The 17,664-nt window shown below is 29.8% G+C and overlaps 1 protein-coding gene across 1 annotated transcript; it reads right to left on the minus strand.

Moving 5' to 3' along the window:
- Positions 1-7,329: 7,329 nt before the first annotated feature.
- Positions 7,330-17,313, minus strand: LOC109819105 (ABC transporter B family member 15). The gene is made up of 7 exons (XM_020384699.3): positions 17,061-17,313; positions 16,903-16,957; positions 12,288-12,466; positions 11,741-12,198; positions 11,072-11,612; positions 9,467-10,357; positions 7,330-8,972 (listed from the first exon to the last, which is right to left on the minus strand). The coding sequence occupies exons 1-7, from the start codon at positions 17,307-17,309 to the stop codon at positions 7,566-7,568; spliced, it is 3,780 nt and encodes a 1,259-aa protein (XP_020240288.3). The 5' UTR covers positions 17,310-17,313; the 3' UTR covers positions 7,330-7,565.
- Between the last annotated feature and the right edge of the window lie 351 nt (positions 17,314-17,664).

The raw sequence follows: 17,664 nt of genomic DNA on the forward strand, positions 1-17,664 counted from the left end.
TAGTACATTAATTCCATTGATTATTTTAATCCTTGTCTTTAATTTTATTATATATAAAAATTATTTACCTAATATATTTTGAAATTATTTTCATGAATCTTATTTTATTTCAATTGTTATTTTAAAAGTTAGGCTTAATCATTCAATTCAATTGATATAATTGTGCTAGTTTCATTGTTTAAAAGCAATTGACTTATGCAAAAATTACTAAGAATTTGTAAAACAATTATAAAATGAAATATTTTTTAGTAATTTAAAAAAATTATTATCCTTTGATTTTAATTTACTCATAGATGTTCATAGTATTTAAGTTATGATATATACACCTCCTTTTTATTACAATTACACCTGCTTTGTTTAAAAAGGCTAAAATTGCTGACAGTAGAGCTTGAATCCACACACATACTTATGTGGAGAAAATCTTAAGTCTTCCCTGTTAACTAATTGGGAAAACCACCCGCTGGTTCTTTTTTATCAGTTTTTAATACATCACAATACGTTTCCTTGCTTTTTTCTCTATCAAATAGAATACGTGACTGTTTTAACGGAGTTTTTTTTATTCGCACATTTATTTTAAAGTTTCATGTTGAAATAAAATTTCAACACAAATTAACATATTTTATAACTAATATCTAGTTTTAAACTTGATATGAAAATATTATGATATAACTTGATAAGATTTTAAATTAGTATTTTATTAATGGTTGATAATTAGAAAATAAAACAAGGATAAATACATTTTTTGAATTTTATATCTTAGATTTAAGATGAATAAATATATTAAGTTAATTAATAATTTATTTAAAATGTTAAAATTTAATTTATAAAAATAATATTTTAAAAGAGAAGTGTTATAATAACACAGGTGTAACTTTTACTAAGTATTACATCGCTCAATAACTTTATATTAAATGTGAATTTTGTAACACCCCAATTTTCAAAAAGGTTATTATTATTATTATTATTATTATGATTAGATGGTATTTGGTCATAATTATTTTAATAATTATAGAGGAATATTATTTTGTACGTTTTAAATAATTATTATTTTGGACAATTATTTTGTACGTATTAAATAAGTATTTTTATTAGCATTTTTAAATAAATATTTATATGTTTTAAGAGAAGGTTGATTTTATATGATATTTTGTTATTGAAATTATATTATTATATTTAGGGTCAGAAATATATTATTATTATAGAGAAAAAATATTTTATAATATACATGTATTTATTTTATTTAATTATTTTGAGGAAAATTAGAAGTGGGTTAGAAGAGAAGGAAAATGGGTTGGGTTGACCCAGTCCAATGGATTAATTTTAAGAAAGGAGTCAGGTGGTGTTAACCCTATCTGCCTCATTTGCGTTATGAAGGGTTAGGGAAAAAAAAGAGGAGAAACAAAGAGCTCTAAGGAAGAGTACTCAGGAACGATCTTAGATCACACCAAGACCATTCATCTTCTGCTCATTCAGGTACGGGGGGATGGGTTTCTTCATATGTGAATATAGGGGTGTTCGGGGAGTGAGGGCAATCCCTAAGTCCCTTTAGGAACTCTATTTAAAATTCTGAACGATTATCTGTGCAATCGATGTTCTAAATTCTTAATTCATTTGGAAGAACTTATTTCTTGAATTGTCTTTGAATTCCATTGGGGCTTTCTTGTTAATTCTTTATCCTTAAATTTGATGACTTGAATTTTATGTGTTAAGAAGAGTTTAGATTTTTTTTTTTGTAAAACCAATGGAAACCAATTTTTGAGGCTTGAGATGTGTATGAATTGATTTAGAACGTATGAAGAATATAAATGGAGTTAAACTGAACCAACGGGGTGTAGAAGTAGTGAAAATTGGTAAAAACCTGGTTGGAACTCGTAAAACGCAGGTTTAATTTCACAGAGGGGAGTCTGGGCAGAGATTTGGGCGCTCAGAGCCAGTTTTGGGCGTCGGGCATCGGGACCCCGACATACGTTTGTAATTTTGCGATATCTTTCTGTGTAGTTATCCAAATCGAGTTCCGTTTGTTTTGTTAGAAACTAGACATCTGGGGCTACCATTTAGACACAAGAATCGTGTAAAAATATTAATATTTGATCAAGTTATGTGAGTTGCAATTTGAGCCTTCCAATCTGTGTGCGAACCACAACATCAATTTTTGTGAGCCCTGAATGGTAACCTAAACGACTTTATTAGGATTTGTGTTCTTCATGAAAGTTGTAGATATTGATGTTAGGATTCTAATGGAGTTTGGATCACTTAGAAAGGATATGTATATCTCGAGTTATGGTTAAATTATTAACTGAATGTCATAGATATTGTGATGTGTGTGAAGAATTATGTGAAATTTGTGGTCTATGATGTTGATAACTTAATGATAGGTACCTAGCATGTGAGGATGATATTGCATGGATTGTTATTGACATGTGATGATGTTATATAATGGAGATGCATTAATTATGAGTTACGTGGGATGCATGAGTTGCATGAGACTTATGAGTTGCATGTGGTGCTTGAGAAGCCAGACGTGGCTATATTGCATTGGACCCTGGGCCCAGAGAGGGGTTGAGACAGGGGGGACCATGACGGGAGGCATTCCATGCGTGGGCCGTTGGGTGTTTAACTGCGCAGCTCACTGGCCATAGAGGGTTTAACGGTGGGTGGATTGCCTTTGCACGGGCCGCTGGGTGTTTAATCGTGCAACATACCGGCCCTGGGAGGGTGTGAGAACGGTATGCCCGCATTGGCAACAACTAAGGGAATTGACGAGGTACGCCCATTGTGCGGAGTGCCAAGTTGAGACTCTTAGGAGAAGAGATGTGTATGAGCATATAGTGAGCATGTGTGTGAAAGCTTGTATGATTGAAAAAAAATGATGTTTGGTAATTATATGAGATGTATTTGTTGTTTATAGTTAATGATGATATTTTGGTGCACGGTGTGGGGTGGGAATTAGGTAGCTCTATGTTCATATATGATGTTATCTATCTCTCACCGTCCTGTTTTTATGTGGTTTTCTTTTAGGTGAAGATGAAGTCACTCATAGTGTTGAGTTCTAAAGGGAAAGGGTTCTGCTCTGATAGGATGTGACATTGGGGCATGAATTTAGGATGCTTTAGTTATGAATTGTTATTTGTCGTTTGAGGAGACTTATTTTTAGGAGTTTTATATTCACCTTATATTTGTAAATTCTGGATCCCTTTCATTTTTCTTTAGAGACCTTGATAATTTTCTTTTAAGAGTAAAACTTTATTATTATTATTATTATTATTTCTATTTATTTCAAGACTTGTGAACCTATGAGTTTTTATTAAAATATGTGGACCCTTCTTGATGTTATATTTATTGAATTATTCTTATTGTTGTTACTTATCTATTATGGGGTAGAAGGGTGTCACAAATTTTATAAATTCAACCGTTAGATTGAAAGTTTTTTACTTTTAGATCATATATACAAAATTTTATATGAATTCAAGATGATTTGATACTTCATTATTGTAAAATAAAATTGACGTAAAATATACATTTCAAAATATATTAAAATATGAGCACTTTGATTACCTTCAACTTGTTGTTCAATTTTAACAAAACTTGATATAAACATATAAATTGATATGAACTTTCAATCTAACGGTTGGATTTACAAAATTCACATTTAATATAAAGTTATTGAACAATGTAATTAATACTTAGCAAAAGTTATACTAGTGTTATTATAACTCTTCTCATTTTAAAATACAAAAATTATTATTTAAATTTTAAAATTTATAATAGATAATTTAAATTATATCATAATATTAATTTTAAATAGAAATAAGTAGATTGTTAATTATAAAAGTAAGTATATATAAATAAAGATTAATTAAATATAATATAATTATTATTATTGATAATATAATTATATTTTTATAACGGTTCGGATACACCGAAATGAAAGGGATCCAAAGATAGTATAAGTATGAGATTGTATATTTGAGGATGGCTTAAATGAATTAATTTGTACTACCTATACTGACAATATACATATGCCTTTCTGTAGCTTATCTTATAAGAACTCCACAGTTAAGCATGCTTGACTTGGAGTAATATAGGGATGGGTGACCTTCTGGGAAGTTTCCCAAAAATTATGTAATTAAGGACAAAATATGTTGAAAAGTGAAGTATTGTGAAATAGAATCCTTGAGAGGCCAAATATGAATATTTCGTAGCGACCGAATTTGCAACGTCTATAAAATTTAATAAAATAAAAAATAAATCTTTAGCGATCGATTTAGCGACCGATTTATTCGGTCACTAATTTGGTCCCCATACACATCAGCGACCAAAATCATTGCAACCATTTTGCGACCGAAATTTTCGGTCGCTAAACAGCAACCAGACTTTTTGATCGCTAAACCAAAATTTTCGGTCGCTAAATAGCGACCGAAATTTTTTTGGTCGCTATATAGCTTTGCGACTAGGGTTTTTGCGACTACTTAAATTCGGTCGCTAAAGCAAATAGCGACCGATTTTAGCAATTTAGCGACCGATTTTGGTGGTCGCTAAATGCAATTTTTTTTGTAGTGATATATAATAAAAGAAATTTTAGTAGCTAGAAAACAAAAACATTAGCCAAACTTTGGTTATTTTGGGAATAGTGTTTCTAGATCAAATCCTTATTGAGTAGTAATATAAAAGTTCATTTATATAAGGTGATTTATTTTAGAAAAAGTCGAATATAGGATGGGCATTGCTTCTACGACAATGATGTCGACCCCCAACCTACGTCCTTGGCTTTGGCATATTTTCAGTCATGAAAAGCGAACTTTGATCCTATCTACACTTTGGTGCAATTGGAAATGGCGAAATACCCAGGTAATCGCCAACACCTCCTGGAGTGTCACGTATGTTTGTCAACTAATCCGACGACAGAAGCTTGAGTGTCATCTTTATTGCTCAAGAACACCTCAGGAGCAAGATGGTCACTGGGCCCCTCCTGACCAGGGAGACGTGAAACTGAATGTGGATGGCTCTTGCTCTAGCCATAAGTCGATGGGTGGCGGAGGTGTTCTCCGGGGTGGCCGTGGAGATTGGCAATTTGGATTCTCCACATGCTATGGCCAAGGCAGTCCTCTTCTCGCAGAAATTCTGGCAATAACGGATGGACTGATGCATGCTTGGAGGTTGGGGTATAGAAATATAGCCTGTGAAACTGACTGTATGGAAGCAGTAGATGCAATCAATATATCTGATATGAGGGAGCTGTCACTGCATGTGCATAAGGATAAGCTTTTGCAAATACATAATATTTTAAGGAAGAACTGGAGAGTGAAGATCGTGCATATCCCTCAAGAGTGGAACACAGTGGCGGATTGCCTGGCTCATGAGGGGGCCAATGGTTTGATTAAAGAGTTCATTACCCCTCCACCCCTAGCCCTTGAAGCTTTCCTTCAAGATCTAGCGAATATAGGCTAGTTAGTTTCATACTGTTCTTGTTTTCTTCTTCCTTTCTCTACCAAAAAAAAAAAGCAACATTTATATATAAGGTCAACTAAGAGAGAAAATAAAAGCTCATTAATTTATAAAACAACCTTGCTTAATATTCTATTTTGAACTAACTTTAACTTAAATACTAATCAAATAAGGACTAGTTTTTCAAAATATTAAGGAGAAAACATAAAATATCAAAACCAAATATACCAAGTTAATTATCCGATTTTTAATTTGAGTTCAAAAAACACCTAATAAAATTGAATGATATTATGTATATCAATAACTATACAGCAATAACCATATTTTATTTCCAGGGCAATATTCAGATTTTTTCTGTTTCAAACATATTTTCTATTTGAAATATAAGAATCAATGTGTTCAATACCTATTTATGATTGATAAGAGACTGACATGATGGAGGTCTAGAGAATATACACTGGGCTAGAGCAGTTGCAAGGGAACTTGCTCTTTGTTCTTCATCAACCAAATTTTGTGTAGTATGGCAGTGAAAAATTCAACAGAATCAGGATGAACTCTATTATGTGTAGCAACAACTTGGTTAATTAGCAAATAACTCCAAAATTTGTTCCATGGTTGGTGGACTAAAACTCAAATTTGCACCCTACATCACCCTCAAGGTATCTAATTGTCCTTCTCTAGCTACTTGAGTGTACACCAGAATGGCTGTACCTTCTTTTGCTTCACGCCCAGTGTAACCAGCTACTATGGTGTACGTGTAAAGTAAATTTTACTTTACATGATTTGCACTCATTTTAAGGTATTTGTCGCCCATTTCTAGAAAATTTCACCATATCTAAAATATATATAATAAATTATTATTCGACTAAATTATACTTTTGATGTTTTATTTTATTTTAAAAAAAAATTATTTTTTATCTTTAAAAAACTTAAGTTTGATCTTTTATCATTTGAATGTGTCAATTTGGTTCATTTAAAATAGTGATTATTTTTAATTTTGTGACACAATTTTAAATGTTTTTTTTATTTTAATTCAAGACATGTAAAACTTGTTTTATTAATTACTTTCATGTGAATTATTGAACATGTGACCAATAAATGTTTAAACAAAAAAATATTATAAACATAATAAAAATTATGTGAAAATGAATTCAACGAATAACTGAAAAACTAAAACAATCTAATATCATTTTTTATTTTTGGTGGAAATTATTTTTCATGCGATTCTTACTATATGTTTAGTCCTTGTTTGATTTAGATATCATTTGGATTCAATGGTTTTCATGCAAGTGAATGTAATGAGACAATTGTCATGTTGAATAAGTTAACAATGATTCAAAATTATGTCACAAAATTAAAAATTATTATTATTTTATAATGATTAAATTGACCTATCTTTAAAAAATACAAGATCAAATGTTAAAAGGTAAAAAATAAAAATGAATCTTAAAAATAAGATAAAAGACTAAAAATATAATTAATCTTTTTTTTTCTTTCCAAAATAGTCATTGTAATATAATTTTGAGTCACAATAGCACTTATCAAAAGAAAAATAATGATAGAAACTAGATTGATTTTTTTTTTGTTCATTATTAACAAGTATTTTTCGTTGAATACAGGAACAATTTTCTTGAAAGTTTGACAAATATCACATAGATGAGTATCCCCTTTTAGATTAAGTTTCTATTTTTGCAAGAATTGAGATTCAATTTCTAATCACTTTATTAAGCAACATGAGTCTCTCACTATTCGTATTAATCCAAATTTTTATCAAATCAAAAATCCAATATTAAAAGGACTAAATCTAACATTGTTTTTTATAAGAATTAAAAGTAAAACAAATTTGTAATTTATAGGGAGCAAAATATTAATTAAGCAAAAAAATAAAAGCATGAACAATGTAAGGAACATATATACATATGATATAAAACATGTCATATATATATCTTTATTTTTTTATGGTAGAAAGGGAACATATAACTTACAACTCTAAAACAAGTAAAGTACCAAAACAACTTTTGTGTAGATCATATATATCCTTATTCTTCCCACAAAATCAAAATGAGGTCGAATAAGATCTCAAATTGACAAATTAAGCTACTTGGCTTGATTTGTTGCAATTAGTTGGTGGAGTATTTTGTATCAGTAATACTAGCTGTTGTTGTCTCACTTCTTTGAAGACTTACCAAAGAGTAGTAAACTCCACTTGGTCCTTTTACTAACAAAGACAAATGGGTCCCTTCTTCTACCACCCTTCCTTTATCTAACACAACAATCCGATCACAATTTTTTATAGTGCTCAGTCTATGAGCCACCACCACACTCGTCCTTCCTACCATAACTCTCTCTAGAGCATCTTGAACCACTTTCTCTGATTGACTATCAAGTGCACTAGTAGCCTCATCCAAAAGCAACACTTTTGGATTCTTAAGCACAGCTCTAGCTATTGCAATCCTCTGTTTTTGGCCCCCAGATAATTGTACTCCTCTATCTCCACACCATGTCTCATAACCATCCTTCATACTTGCAATAAAGTCATGAGCATTAGCTACCCTTGCTGCTTCAATGATCTCAACTTCATTAGTCTTATCAAATGCTCCATATGCTATGTTTTCTCTTATGGTCCCATTAAAAAGGGCTGGCTCTTGGCTCACAAGTGCAATGTAATTCCTTAGTGACCTAAGGTGATATGACCTTATGTCTCTACCATCAATGGTCACTATCCCTTTAAGTGGATCATAAAATCTCTCTATTAAGCCCATTATAGTAGATTTGCCAGATCCACTTTGCCCTACCATTGCTGTTGATTTGCCTGCATCAATTTTAATTGAGAAAGCTTGGAAGATCATCATATTGGATCTTGATGGGTATGCAAAATAGACATCTTGGAGTTCTATGTGGCCTTTTAACTGTTTGGGTTGGTATGCATTGGTTTCATCAGGCTTGATTTTTGTGTTTCTATCTAAGATTGAAAAGACTAAGCCAACAGCATCTACTCCTTTTGCAAGGTCACTAGTGAGGCTACTAGCATCGGCAATGACCCTACTTGTGTTAACCAATATTAAACAAGTTTGAAACATTGCTTTAGAAGTAATGTAGCCATATGAAACAAGCTTTCCACCATACCAATATTCCAAAGCCCTAGTGTAAGTTGTGAGGCTTCGGGCACATGCAAGCCCTATGCCTGCAAACCAAGATTGTCGAATGCTTTCACGGCTTGGGCCTTCTTGGGCTTTTTCAAGCATTTTTATGACTCGATCTTGTGAGGAAAAGGCAGTGATGGTTCGAAGGTTGGAAATAGCTTCGACAGCTATTTTGCTACTTTCATCCAAGGCTTTGATGGTCTTTCTAGACATACGCTTGAGGAGTACACGTCTTGTGTAGAAGCAAGCAATATTAATAGGTTGAACTGCTATCAACATGATGGCTAATCTCCATGCAATGATCAGGCCCATTGTGCATGCCATTACCACAGCAGAGATAGTTTGCACCAATAGTGCCATTCTATCTCCCACTAAAGACCTCACCTGAATGTTGTAGAATATCATAAGCAAGGACAAAGTTACATAATGGGAGACAAAATTGAATCACAACACATCTGTCAAGTTATAATTTGCATTAATGGTCAACATGTTTTATAAGCAATCAACATATTACATGAATACTCAATATGTCACATAGGATGAATTAACAACATCAAATAGACAATTAATTACAAAGTGATAAAATGTGCAAAATCTTAAAATTTAGATGACAAAATGTACGATTTTAATAGTTGGTGGCAAAATTCATGAAATATAAAAGATGGATGATAAAAAGTGTAATTAAGCTTAACTTTAAATATGTAAAATTTCAATACAAATTAAATGTTTTAGTTGTAAAATTTCAATACTAATTACATGCTTTAGTTGTATTTTTGTAAGTCTCGCAATAATTATTTCTTCTTTATAATGAATAAAACATGAAAAAAGCAATATGCAACATTGCATGAAATGTTTAGACCAAAATAACAAGAACTTACTGTATTGGCTTCTTTAGTTAGTCTAGAGCAAACAACACCAGTGGAATTTTCATCCCGATCGAACCATCCAACTTCGAAATTGAGTATCTTGGAAAACATTCTCTCTTTAATCCTTTTGGTCAAGTACTCTCCCATATAAGCAAAACTATAATGTTGGATGATGTTAACAACCAATGAAAACACTGCCAATCCCACAAAAAGTAGAGAATAAATTATAGTTTTCCTTTTAATCTCATCATGATTTGTAAGGAAAAAAAATGATATCATGGAGCCCGTTGCAAATGCGTACAACGGCTCAATTGCACCAAATAACACTGCATTCGAACACCCCAAACATGCTTGTTTCCACTCTGGGAGATTGAAGGCCAACAATCTCCAAAATGAAGGAGATGTGAGCCTTTTATGATCATGATCTCTAACCTTTTCAGCATCATCTCCAATGCCAAGGGAAGATCGAGACACTGAATTTGCACAAATAGAATGACTTGCAACATGACTATTTGTCTTTTGAGTGTCCCCATTTGATGTAATAGGTTGAAAGAGTGTGTCATTTTTTGATTTCTCAACTTGTTGGAAATGAACAAGAGATGTGTAAAACCCATTGTCATTTTGTATGAGCTCATCATGAGAACCCATCTCAATGATCTTCCCATTTTGTAAAGCAACGATAACATATGCATCCCTTATGGTGGATAAGCGATGAGCTATGATAATAGTGGTTCGACCTGCTGAAACTTTATCAGGAGCTTCTTGAACTTTGCGCTCAGATTCAGAGTCTAGTGCACTTGTTGCTTCATCAAGAAGAAGGATTTGTGGATGTTTTATTATTGCTCGCGCAATAGCAATCCTTTGCTTTTGTCCACCTGATAGTTGAACTCCTTTCTCTCCAACCTACACAGGAAATAAATTTGTACCAAGTCATAATAAATGTTGAGTCTCTATCTAGTTCATTAGCATATATTAGAACCAAAAGATTTTATATTATTAGTAACTATTTTAAGGAAGGAATTTATATATAGATATTATATTTGGGTGAAGGATAATTTATATTTAGTTAGATATTGAGGTTGACATAACAAGCATGTAGTAGGAAAGGTTTGGCTGAAGGGTTTTTGTAGGGTTAGATATGAAATACTACATCATTCCATTGTGGCTGTTATGACAATTGGGCTAAGTGAATGGTGCAAATTAAAGTTGTTTCTAACTCTAGGCTTATATTGCATCATCATGAGGTGGAAGACACTCAATGAAGAAACTCCATGGATTTGTTAAAGAGAATGTTTATCCTTCGTTTGGTCCATACTCAACAAATAAAAATGACTGAAAATGCTTATAAAAAATATTTTGAATGAAAATGATTGAACAAACTTTTATATTCTTATATTTACTCACTTATGAATAATTTTTGAATATATAAATTTATTCTTTTTAAAAAAAAGGTGAAAACATAAAATATGTATACAAAGCTTTAATTTTTTATTAGCAAATAAGCATGTGTAAGTATATAAATTTTTACACCATGAGCTACGAAATCAATGCACTAGCTATGCCTAATAAACTCTTAATACAATAGAACTATATATATAGGAAAAACAATGCACTAACCTGGGTGTTGTATCCTTGTGGCAATTGTAAAATGAAATCATGAGCATTTGCAGCTTTAGCAGCCTCAACAATTTCTTCATCAGTGGCACTCTCTCTTCCAAATAGTATATTTTCCTTAATGCTTGTTGCAAATAGAGTAGGCTCTTGGCTCACCAAACCCATCTGAGACCTCAACCAATTGAGTTGAAACTTCTGAATGGCCACACCATCAACACGTATCTCTCCTTCAATTGGGTCATAAAACCTTTGCAAAAGTGACACCGTAGTGGATTTTCCTGAGCCACTTCCTCCAACCAAAGCTATTGTTTTCCCTGCTGGAATCTTTAGACAAAAATCATTCAGAATAACATTGTCTGGCCTTGATGGATACACAAATTTGACATGGTCAAATTCTACTTCTCCTGAAACCTGCTCTAGAATCTCCCCACCCATATTTTCAGAATCAATCTTTGGCACTCTTTTTACCATTACCATTATGCGTTCCCCAGCAGCACATGCTTCTGTAAAGTACTTGAAATCAGATAAACAACAACCTAATGCCCTACACACAAAAAAAAAACAGAAAGAAGAGTGTGATTAATATATAAATTCACACAACTTAATCTAACAATTTATGAATTTTTTTTAGTTGAACTGAATGGTGTGCGATAAAAGGCAAGTTTAAATTACCTTCCACCAACACACATGACTGCTCCAACCGCAAATACTGTCCCTCCTTTAGCACCATGATACATGACCAATCTACTCCCATAATAGCACATGAAAGACCATATAGCAAACACAATACCATTGCATCCAATGGCTAAGCCTTTAGCTAAGCCTTGTCTCAACCCTAATTTCACAGACCCTTGAAGAGCATCAGAGAAAGCTTCTATGGTCTTACTTTCCCCCACAAAGGAATAAACGGTTCTTATGGAAGATATTGCTTGTTCTGCTATTGTACCAGCTTTGTTACACTCTTCTCTGATCTTTCTAGCCAAACCCATCATGGTCTTCCCATAAATTAAACCAGGGATCAGAAGAAGCACCACAAAGGGAAACCCCACAATGGCCAATCTCCACAACATAGTAAAAGCCACTATGTAGCTCCCAACAAACCTAGAGAAGTTCATCAAGAAATTTGGAACCTAGTTTCCAGTTGGAATAAACTGTTATCGTCTCAAATGTAATTAAAAACTGAGATAATATTAAAAAATTGTGATTTTTTTTCTTATACCTTTTCACTAATAACATCTTGAATTACGAGGCTGTCACTAGAGACACAGGTAATGACCTCGGACGTGTTTGTGACATGCAAATCAAAGTATGCTACGTCTTGTCTCAACACTGCCCGTAAATACTTGACTCTCATTCTTGTAGCTTGTCTTTCACCTGTTCTTGTCCAGCAATAACCCTCTGTAATTCCCAAGGACAAGGTGAGAGAGCACCTCTAATTCCTAGACTACTAAAAAGTGTCATTTTCTTGCAATTTTTTCTGCAAAAAAATATTTGCAGAAATTTTTTACAAATTTTCTTGCAATAATAATTTTATAATTTTTTTTACGAATTTATTTGTAAAAAATAATTTACAAATATTTTTTACAAATTTTTTTATGAAAAATAATCTACAAATTTTTTTTGCAAATTTTGCTACAATTTTAATGATCATAGAAATTTTGTTCTATGATAAATTTTTTTTGAAAATATTGTAAAAATTTTATTTTATTTCTTGTAGATTTTCTTGCAAAAATAAATTTAATGTTTACTAAATGGTAGAAAAATTTTGCAGGTAACTTTTCTTGCGGATTTTCCTGCCAATTTTAATTCGCGGGAAAAATTAAAAAAAAAATATTTAAATTTATAAGTTTAATATTTTAAAAAAACTTCAAGTCCCACATCAATTGAAAATAAAACAATCAAAGAGTATATAAGTTGGGACAACACTCACTACTAGAATTTCTCTTATTACATGTGACTTTTCCATAAAAATTTGCAGGAAACGTTGATCCTACAAATTTTTCTGCAAAATTTTATCTGCAAGTAATACCTTTGTGGATAATATATTTTTATAAATTTTAAAATTCGCAGGAAAGTTTCCTGCAAAAAAAAAATTCGCAGGAAACTTTCCTGCGAATTTTTTTGCAAGAAATTCTACAAAAATATATTTTACGAAAAAAAATTAAAGAAATTATTATAAATTCTATCAATAATTCTTTAGCTTTCAAATGCTCATAATGAATTCATCCGAAGCATTTGTTTCAATGCCTCCAACATGTGATACATAATCTTTTAAATTCTAAGATTGTAAATTATAAGCCTAACACTCAACCATACAAACTAACTTGTAAGGTAAGTGTTTCCCCAACTTATATACTCTTAAATTGTTTTATTTTCAATCGATGTGAGACTTGAAGTATTTTTATAATATTAAACTTATAAATTTAATTTTTTTTTATTTTTCCTGCAAATTAAAATTTGCAGGAAAATTTGCAGGAAAAGCTACTTGCAAAATTTTTATATCATTTAGTAAACATTACTTGCGAATTTATTTTTTGTAAAAAAATCTGCAAGAAACAAAATAAAATTCTTACAATATTTTCTGCAAATTTTTACAATGAATTTTTTTTTTTATAATTATTAAAATTGTAGCAAAATTTGTAAGAAATATTTGTAAATTATTTTTCGCAAATAAATTCGAAAAAAATTTATGTGAATATTATTTTGCAGAAAAATTTGCAGGAAAATGACACTTTTCTAGTAGTGACCTACCTTATAAGTTGATTAGTATGGTTGAGTGTTAGGTTTATAATTTACAATCTTAGAATTTAAAAGATTATGTATCACATGTTGGAGGCATGGAAACAAATGCTTCAAATGAATTCATTGTGTAGAATTTCTTGCAAACAAATTCGCAGGAAACTTTCCCGCGAATCTTTTTATTGCAGAAAAATTTCCTGCGATTTTTTTTTGCAGGAAAATTTCTTGCGAATTTTAAAATTCGCAAAAATATATTATCCACGAAGGTATTACATGCAAATAAAAATTTTGCAGAAAAATTTGTAGGAACAATGTTTTTTGCGATTTTTTATGAAAAATTCACAGGAAAAGTTGCATGTAATAAGAGAAATTCTAGTAATGCAAGACTTTTTCAATTAAATTACATTTTTTTTAAAATTAGTTAATTAATTTAGTTAAGAGTATTACATTTATCAATAATTTAAATCATTTTTTCAAAATTACTTTTTAACATCTCTTAAATTAACATTTTTCTCTTTTTATTTAATCATTTTTTACATAATAATTAATTAATATTTAGAAAAGGGAGATATGTATGTATCTATTTATCTTCTATATTTCTAATAAAAAAATTATTTAATTAATTTTAAACATTTATTATCTTTTGTCTAAAAAAAATTGTTAATTAAATTAAGATATTCTAGAGAAAATAGAAGAGGGTCTTATAATAAGAAACAAACAAAAAAGTAAAAATGATCTTATATATAAAAAAAGAGATAGTATAACTTTTTTTTTATATGAATGAAAAAATAACATGAATTTAAATTAACTTAATTTAAAGAAATTAATTTGAATACATTGATAAATAGTTTTATTTTATTTTATTTCCATATACTTTCTCTCATATTTATTAACTTATGTAATACTACTGGACCCTTAAATAAGAAACAAATAAGTATGCTTGCTTTTCCATTTAATTATAAGAAATATAGACATTTTTTATGAGTAATAATACATGGATAAAAAATTTGTACAAAAATAATAAAAGGTTATAAAATTTTTACAAAAATAATGAGGTACGCATAGTCTTATTATTTTTTCAAATATTTTTATTAATTCTCATTGTTTATTTTAATCTCTCATCTTTAATATATTTATTGTTTTAAGTTTTATTGTTTATGTAGGACATAGCTAGTAAAGTTCAAAAATTTCTCTCTAGACCTCCAAAAAGTCTAAAATATTAATGTATCTCATCTAATATAAAGTCGACCTAGATAAATGGCTCAAGATATTTTTGTAAAAAAAATAATATATACGAAAACATTTTAGATCGAGCCCTATGTAAGGATTAAGTTAAACTTCTATTTTGGTTCTTATAAAAGAAGTATAAGTTACACTAAATGATATTACGTTATTCATTAAATATTTACTAGTGTCATTAACTATCACCTAAACCTTTTTAGTTATATGAGTGTTTTTGGAATAAAATTTATATTTATGATATTATTAATTAAAATTAACTAATTTAATTATTTTTTATTAATTTTGATAAATTAGTTGTGAATAAATGTTGGTAACACAATTTTATAAGATGCTATTTTCAACATACTCTTTATTAATAGTTGAAATCAATTAAAAATTACTATATTATGCATGTCTCACTTTATATTTTATGAGTCACATTCTTGATTTAGTAATTTTGAATAAATTTTAACGAAATATTATGCATGTCTCACTTTATATCTTATAGTCACATTCTTGATTTACTAATTTTTAATAAATTTTAATTAATGATAAAAAAAATTTTAAAGCATGTTACTAACATTTGTCTAAGTTATATGTTTTTTATACTCCTATAAACAATCCAAAGTAGTAATTACATAAAGTGTTAGAGAATAGAGAGTGCATGTTAGGATTAATTATCTTGCTTTAAAAAAAAAAGTGTTAGAACCATACTTTATTTCTTTTTTTTTAAAACATTTTTTTATTATTTATAATTTATTTAAAACTTCAAAATTATGGGAGTGGTATATTAAACGAGTAGTCAGAATTGTGCAATTCTGTGGTTTCAAAAACTTCTTTTTGCAAATAAGAAAATAAATTCTTTCATGGACAACCACGTGCTCACACCCTGACTGGTCTGTCTCATGTAGTAAAAAAAAATTGAATTTATGAGAAATAATTAGTATAACACTTAATCACATATTATATCATGTGGAGATTAACTAAAATTATAATAATCTTATACTATACAATAATTTCTCAATTAGGAGATATACTCTCTCAATATAAGAAAAAACAAAATTATACGTGTGTTGACTTTAAATATAAACAAATTTAATTAATGTCTTTAAAACATCTTTATTTAGTTGAAGTTTTATTTTCAATTTTCTTTTATATCAAGTTTCAATAATAAAGGCACTTCAAAGAAAAAAAATCATTTTTAAATGAAATAAAACTACAACTTAAATGATGTTACCCAACATTTTAATTAGTATAAATCAATTCTTTTCTTAAAAACGAAACCGAAAACAATAGTTTGTTACTAACATTTATCTTTGATTAAAATCACATATATCTAATAAAATAAATTCTAATTGATTTATAGTTCGAATATCTTTATGCTAACAAATATATTATTTTAAGAACATATGTTACTTGCAGTCCTTTCTATAAGAATTTATTTATTTATTGAATAATAACAATAAATATTCGTTAATTTCATTAATATTTTCATAAGTTTTATTATATTTTTAAAATATTTGTTGAATTAAATAGTTGAAGCAGTAATTAATGAACACCACTAATTTAAGGAAATATTTTTTTATCAAATAGAGTGTGACTTATATCGTTAATAAGTCAATGTATGGATCCACTTGTGCAAGAGACTTATTAATAAAGTTTATAATAAATTAAATGTACAAAAGTATATTTTATACATCTAAAAATAATCTATATTTTTATAATTAAGACAAAAAAAACATATTTAATTATATAAAGCAGTAAACAATTATAATTTCTTAACCAAAAAAAATTAAACTATTATTTCCCTGTAATTAATCTTTTCTAAAAATGCAAAATCCGAGATTAGAATCAGAAGCAAAATTGAAACTCACCGAGGAAGGAAGCAAAAAAGGACATACAAGCCAAGTATGACAAGGCCAATGAAAACTGCATCACATTTACAAAGCTAAACCCAATAAGCCACTGTGCATGTTTGTTGAGCTAAATATAGATAAAATCATAGACAAAAAGAAAGAGATAATAAACTTACCTTATTAACGTTGTGGATAAAAGTAGTTGGTGACATTTTAGAAACATCACCAATATTGTTCATGATTCCGCCAGTGCAGTACAAGGAAACAGGAGTGGTGAATCCATCACCAATGGCTCCAAACAAACCCAAAACCATGAGAAACCAATCTACGCCATCTGCATGCATGAAAATGGATCCAATATTAGACCCATTTTTCTTCTTCTTCTTCGTATCAACACTAGTATGGTTCTGATGATCCACACTCATTTTGCACGATTCACATTCTTCACTATCTCACCCCCAAACAAGCATTTATATATATTGAAAGTGGAGTACCAACTAATGTGGGAATCTAATGGCCAGAGGGTCGTATCAGATTAATTTTAAGTGCAGTAATCAAAACACGTGAGAAATTAAAGTGAACTGAATCAAATTAAGATATATCAATTATGCTCGTAGCAGTGGATTAGATAATTATTTTGTTTGAAAGATTTGTGAATTCTCTCTATTTTATTTAATTTACCATTTATAACGGGTCATGAAGTTGCTATGTCTGTAGTTTTCAAATTACTTGGAGTTAAGTTGGTAATTCGTCAATAAATCATCTAGAACCAAGATTTTT

The sequence above is a fragment of the Cajanus cajan genome, chromosome 2, assembly GCF_000230855.2.
Source record: "Cajanus cajan strain Asha chromosome 2, NIPB_CcT2T_4, whole genome shotgun sequence".
NCBI lineage: Eukaryota > Viridiplantae > Streptophyta > Magnoliopsida > Fabales > Fabaceae > Cajanus > Cajanus cajan.

What these genes read in the sequence shown, in the direction of transcription:
- LOC109819105 (XM_020384699.3), bottom strand. Translation starts at nt 17,309, where the DNA reads ATGAGTGTGGATCATCAGAACCATACTAGTGTTGATACGAAGAAGAAG. An exon ending in GTCATGTGTGTTGGTGGAAG is followed by an intron (nt 11,613 to 11,740) that starts GTAATTTAAACT and finishes TTTTGTGTGTAG; the next exon opens with GGCATTAGGTTGTTGTTTAT. An exon ending in CACAAGGATACAACACCCAG is followed by an intron (nt 10,358 to 11,071) that starts GTTAGTGCATTG and finishes TTTCCTGTGTAG; the next exon opens with GTTGGAGAGAAAGGAGTTCA.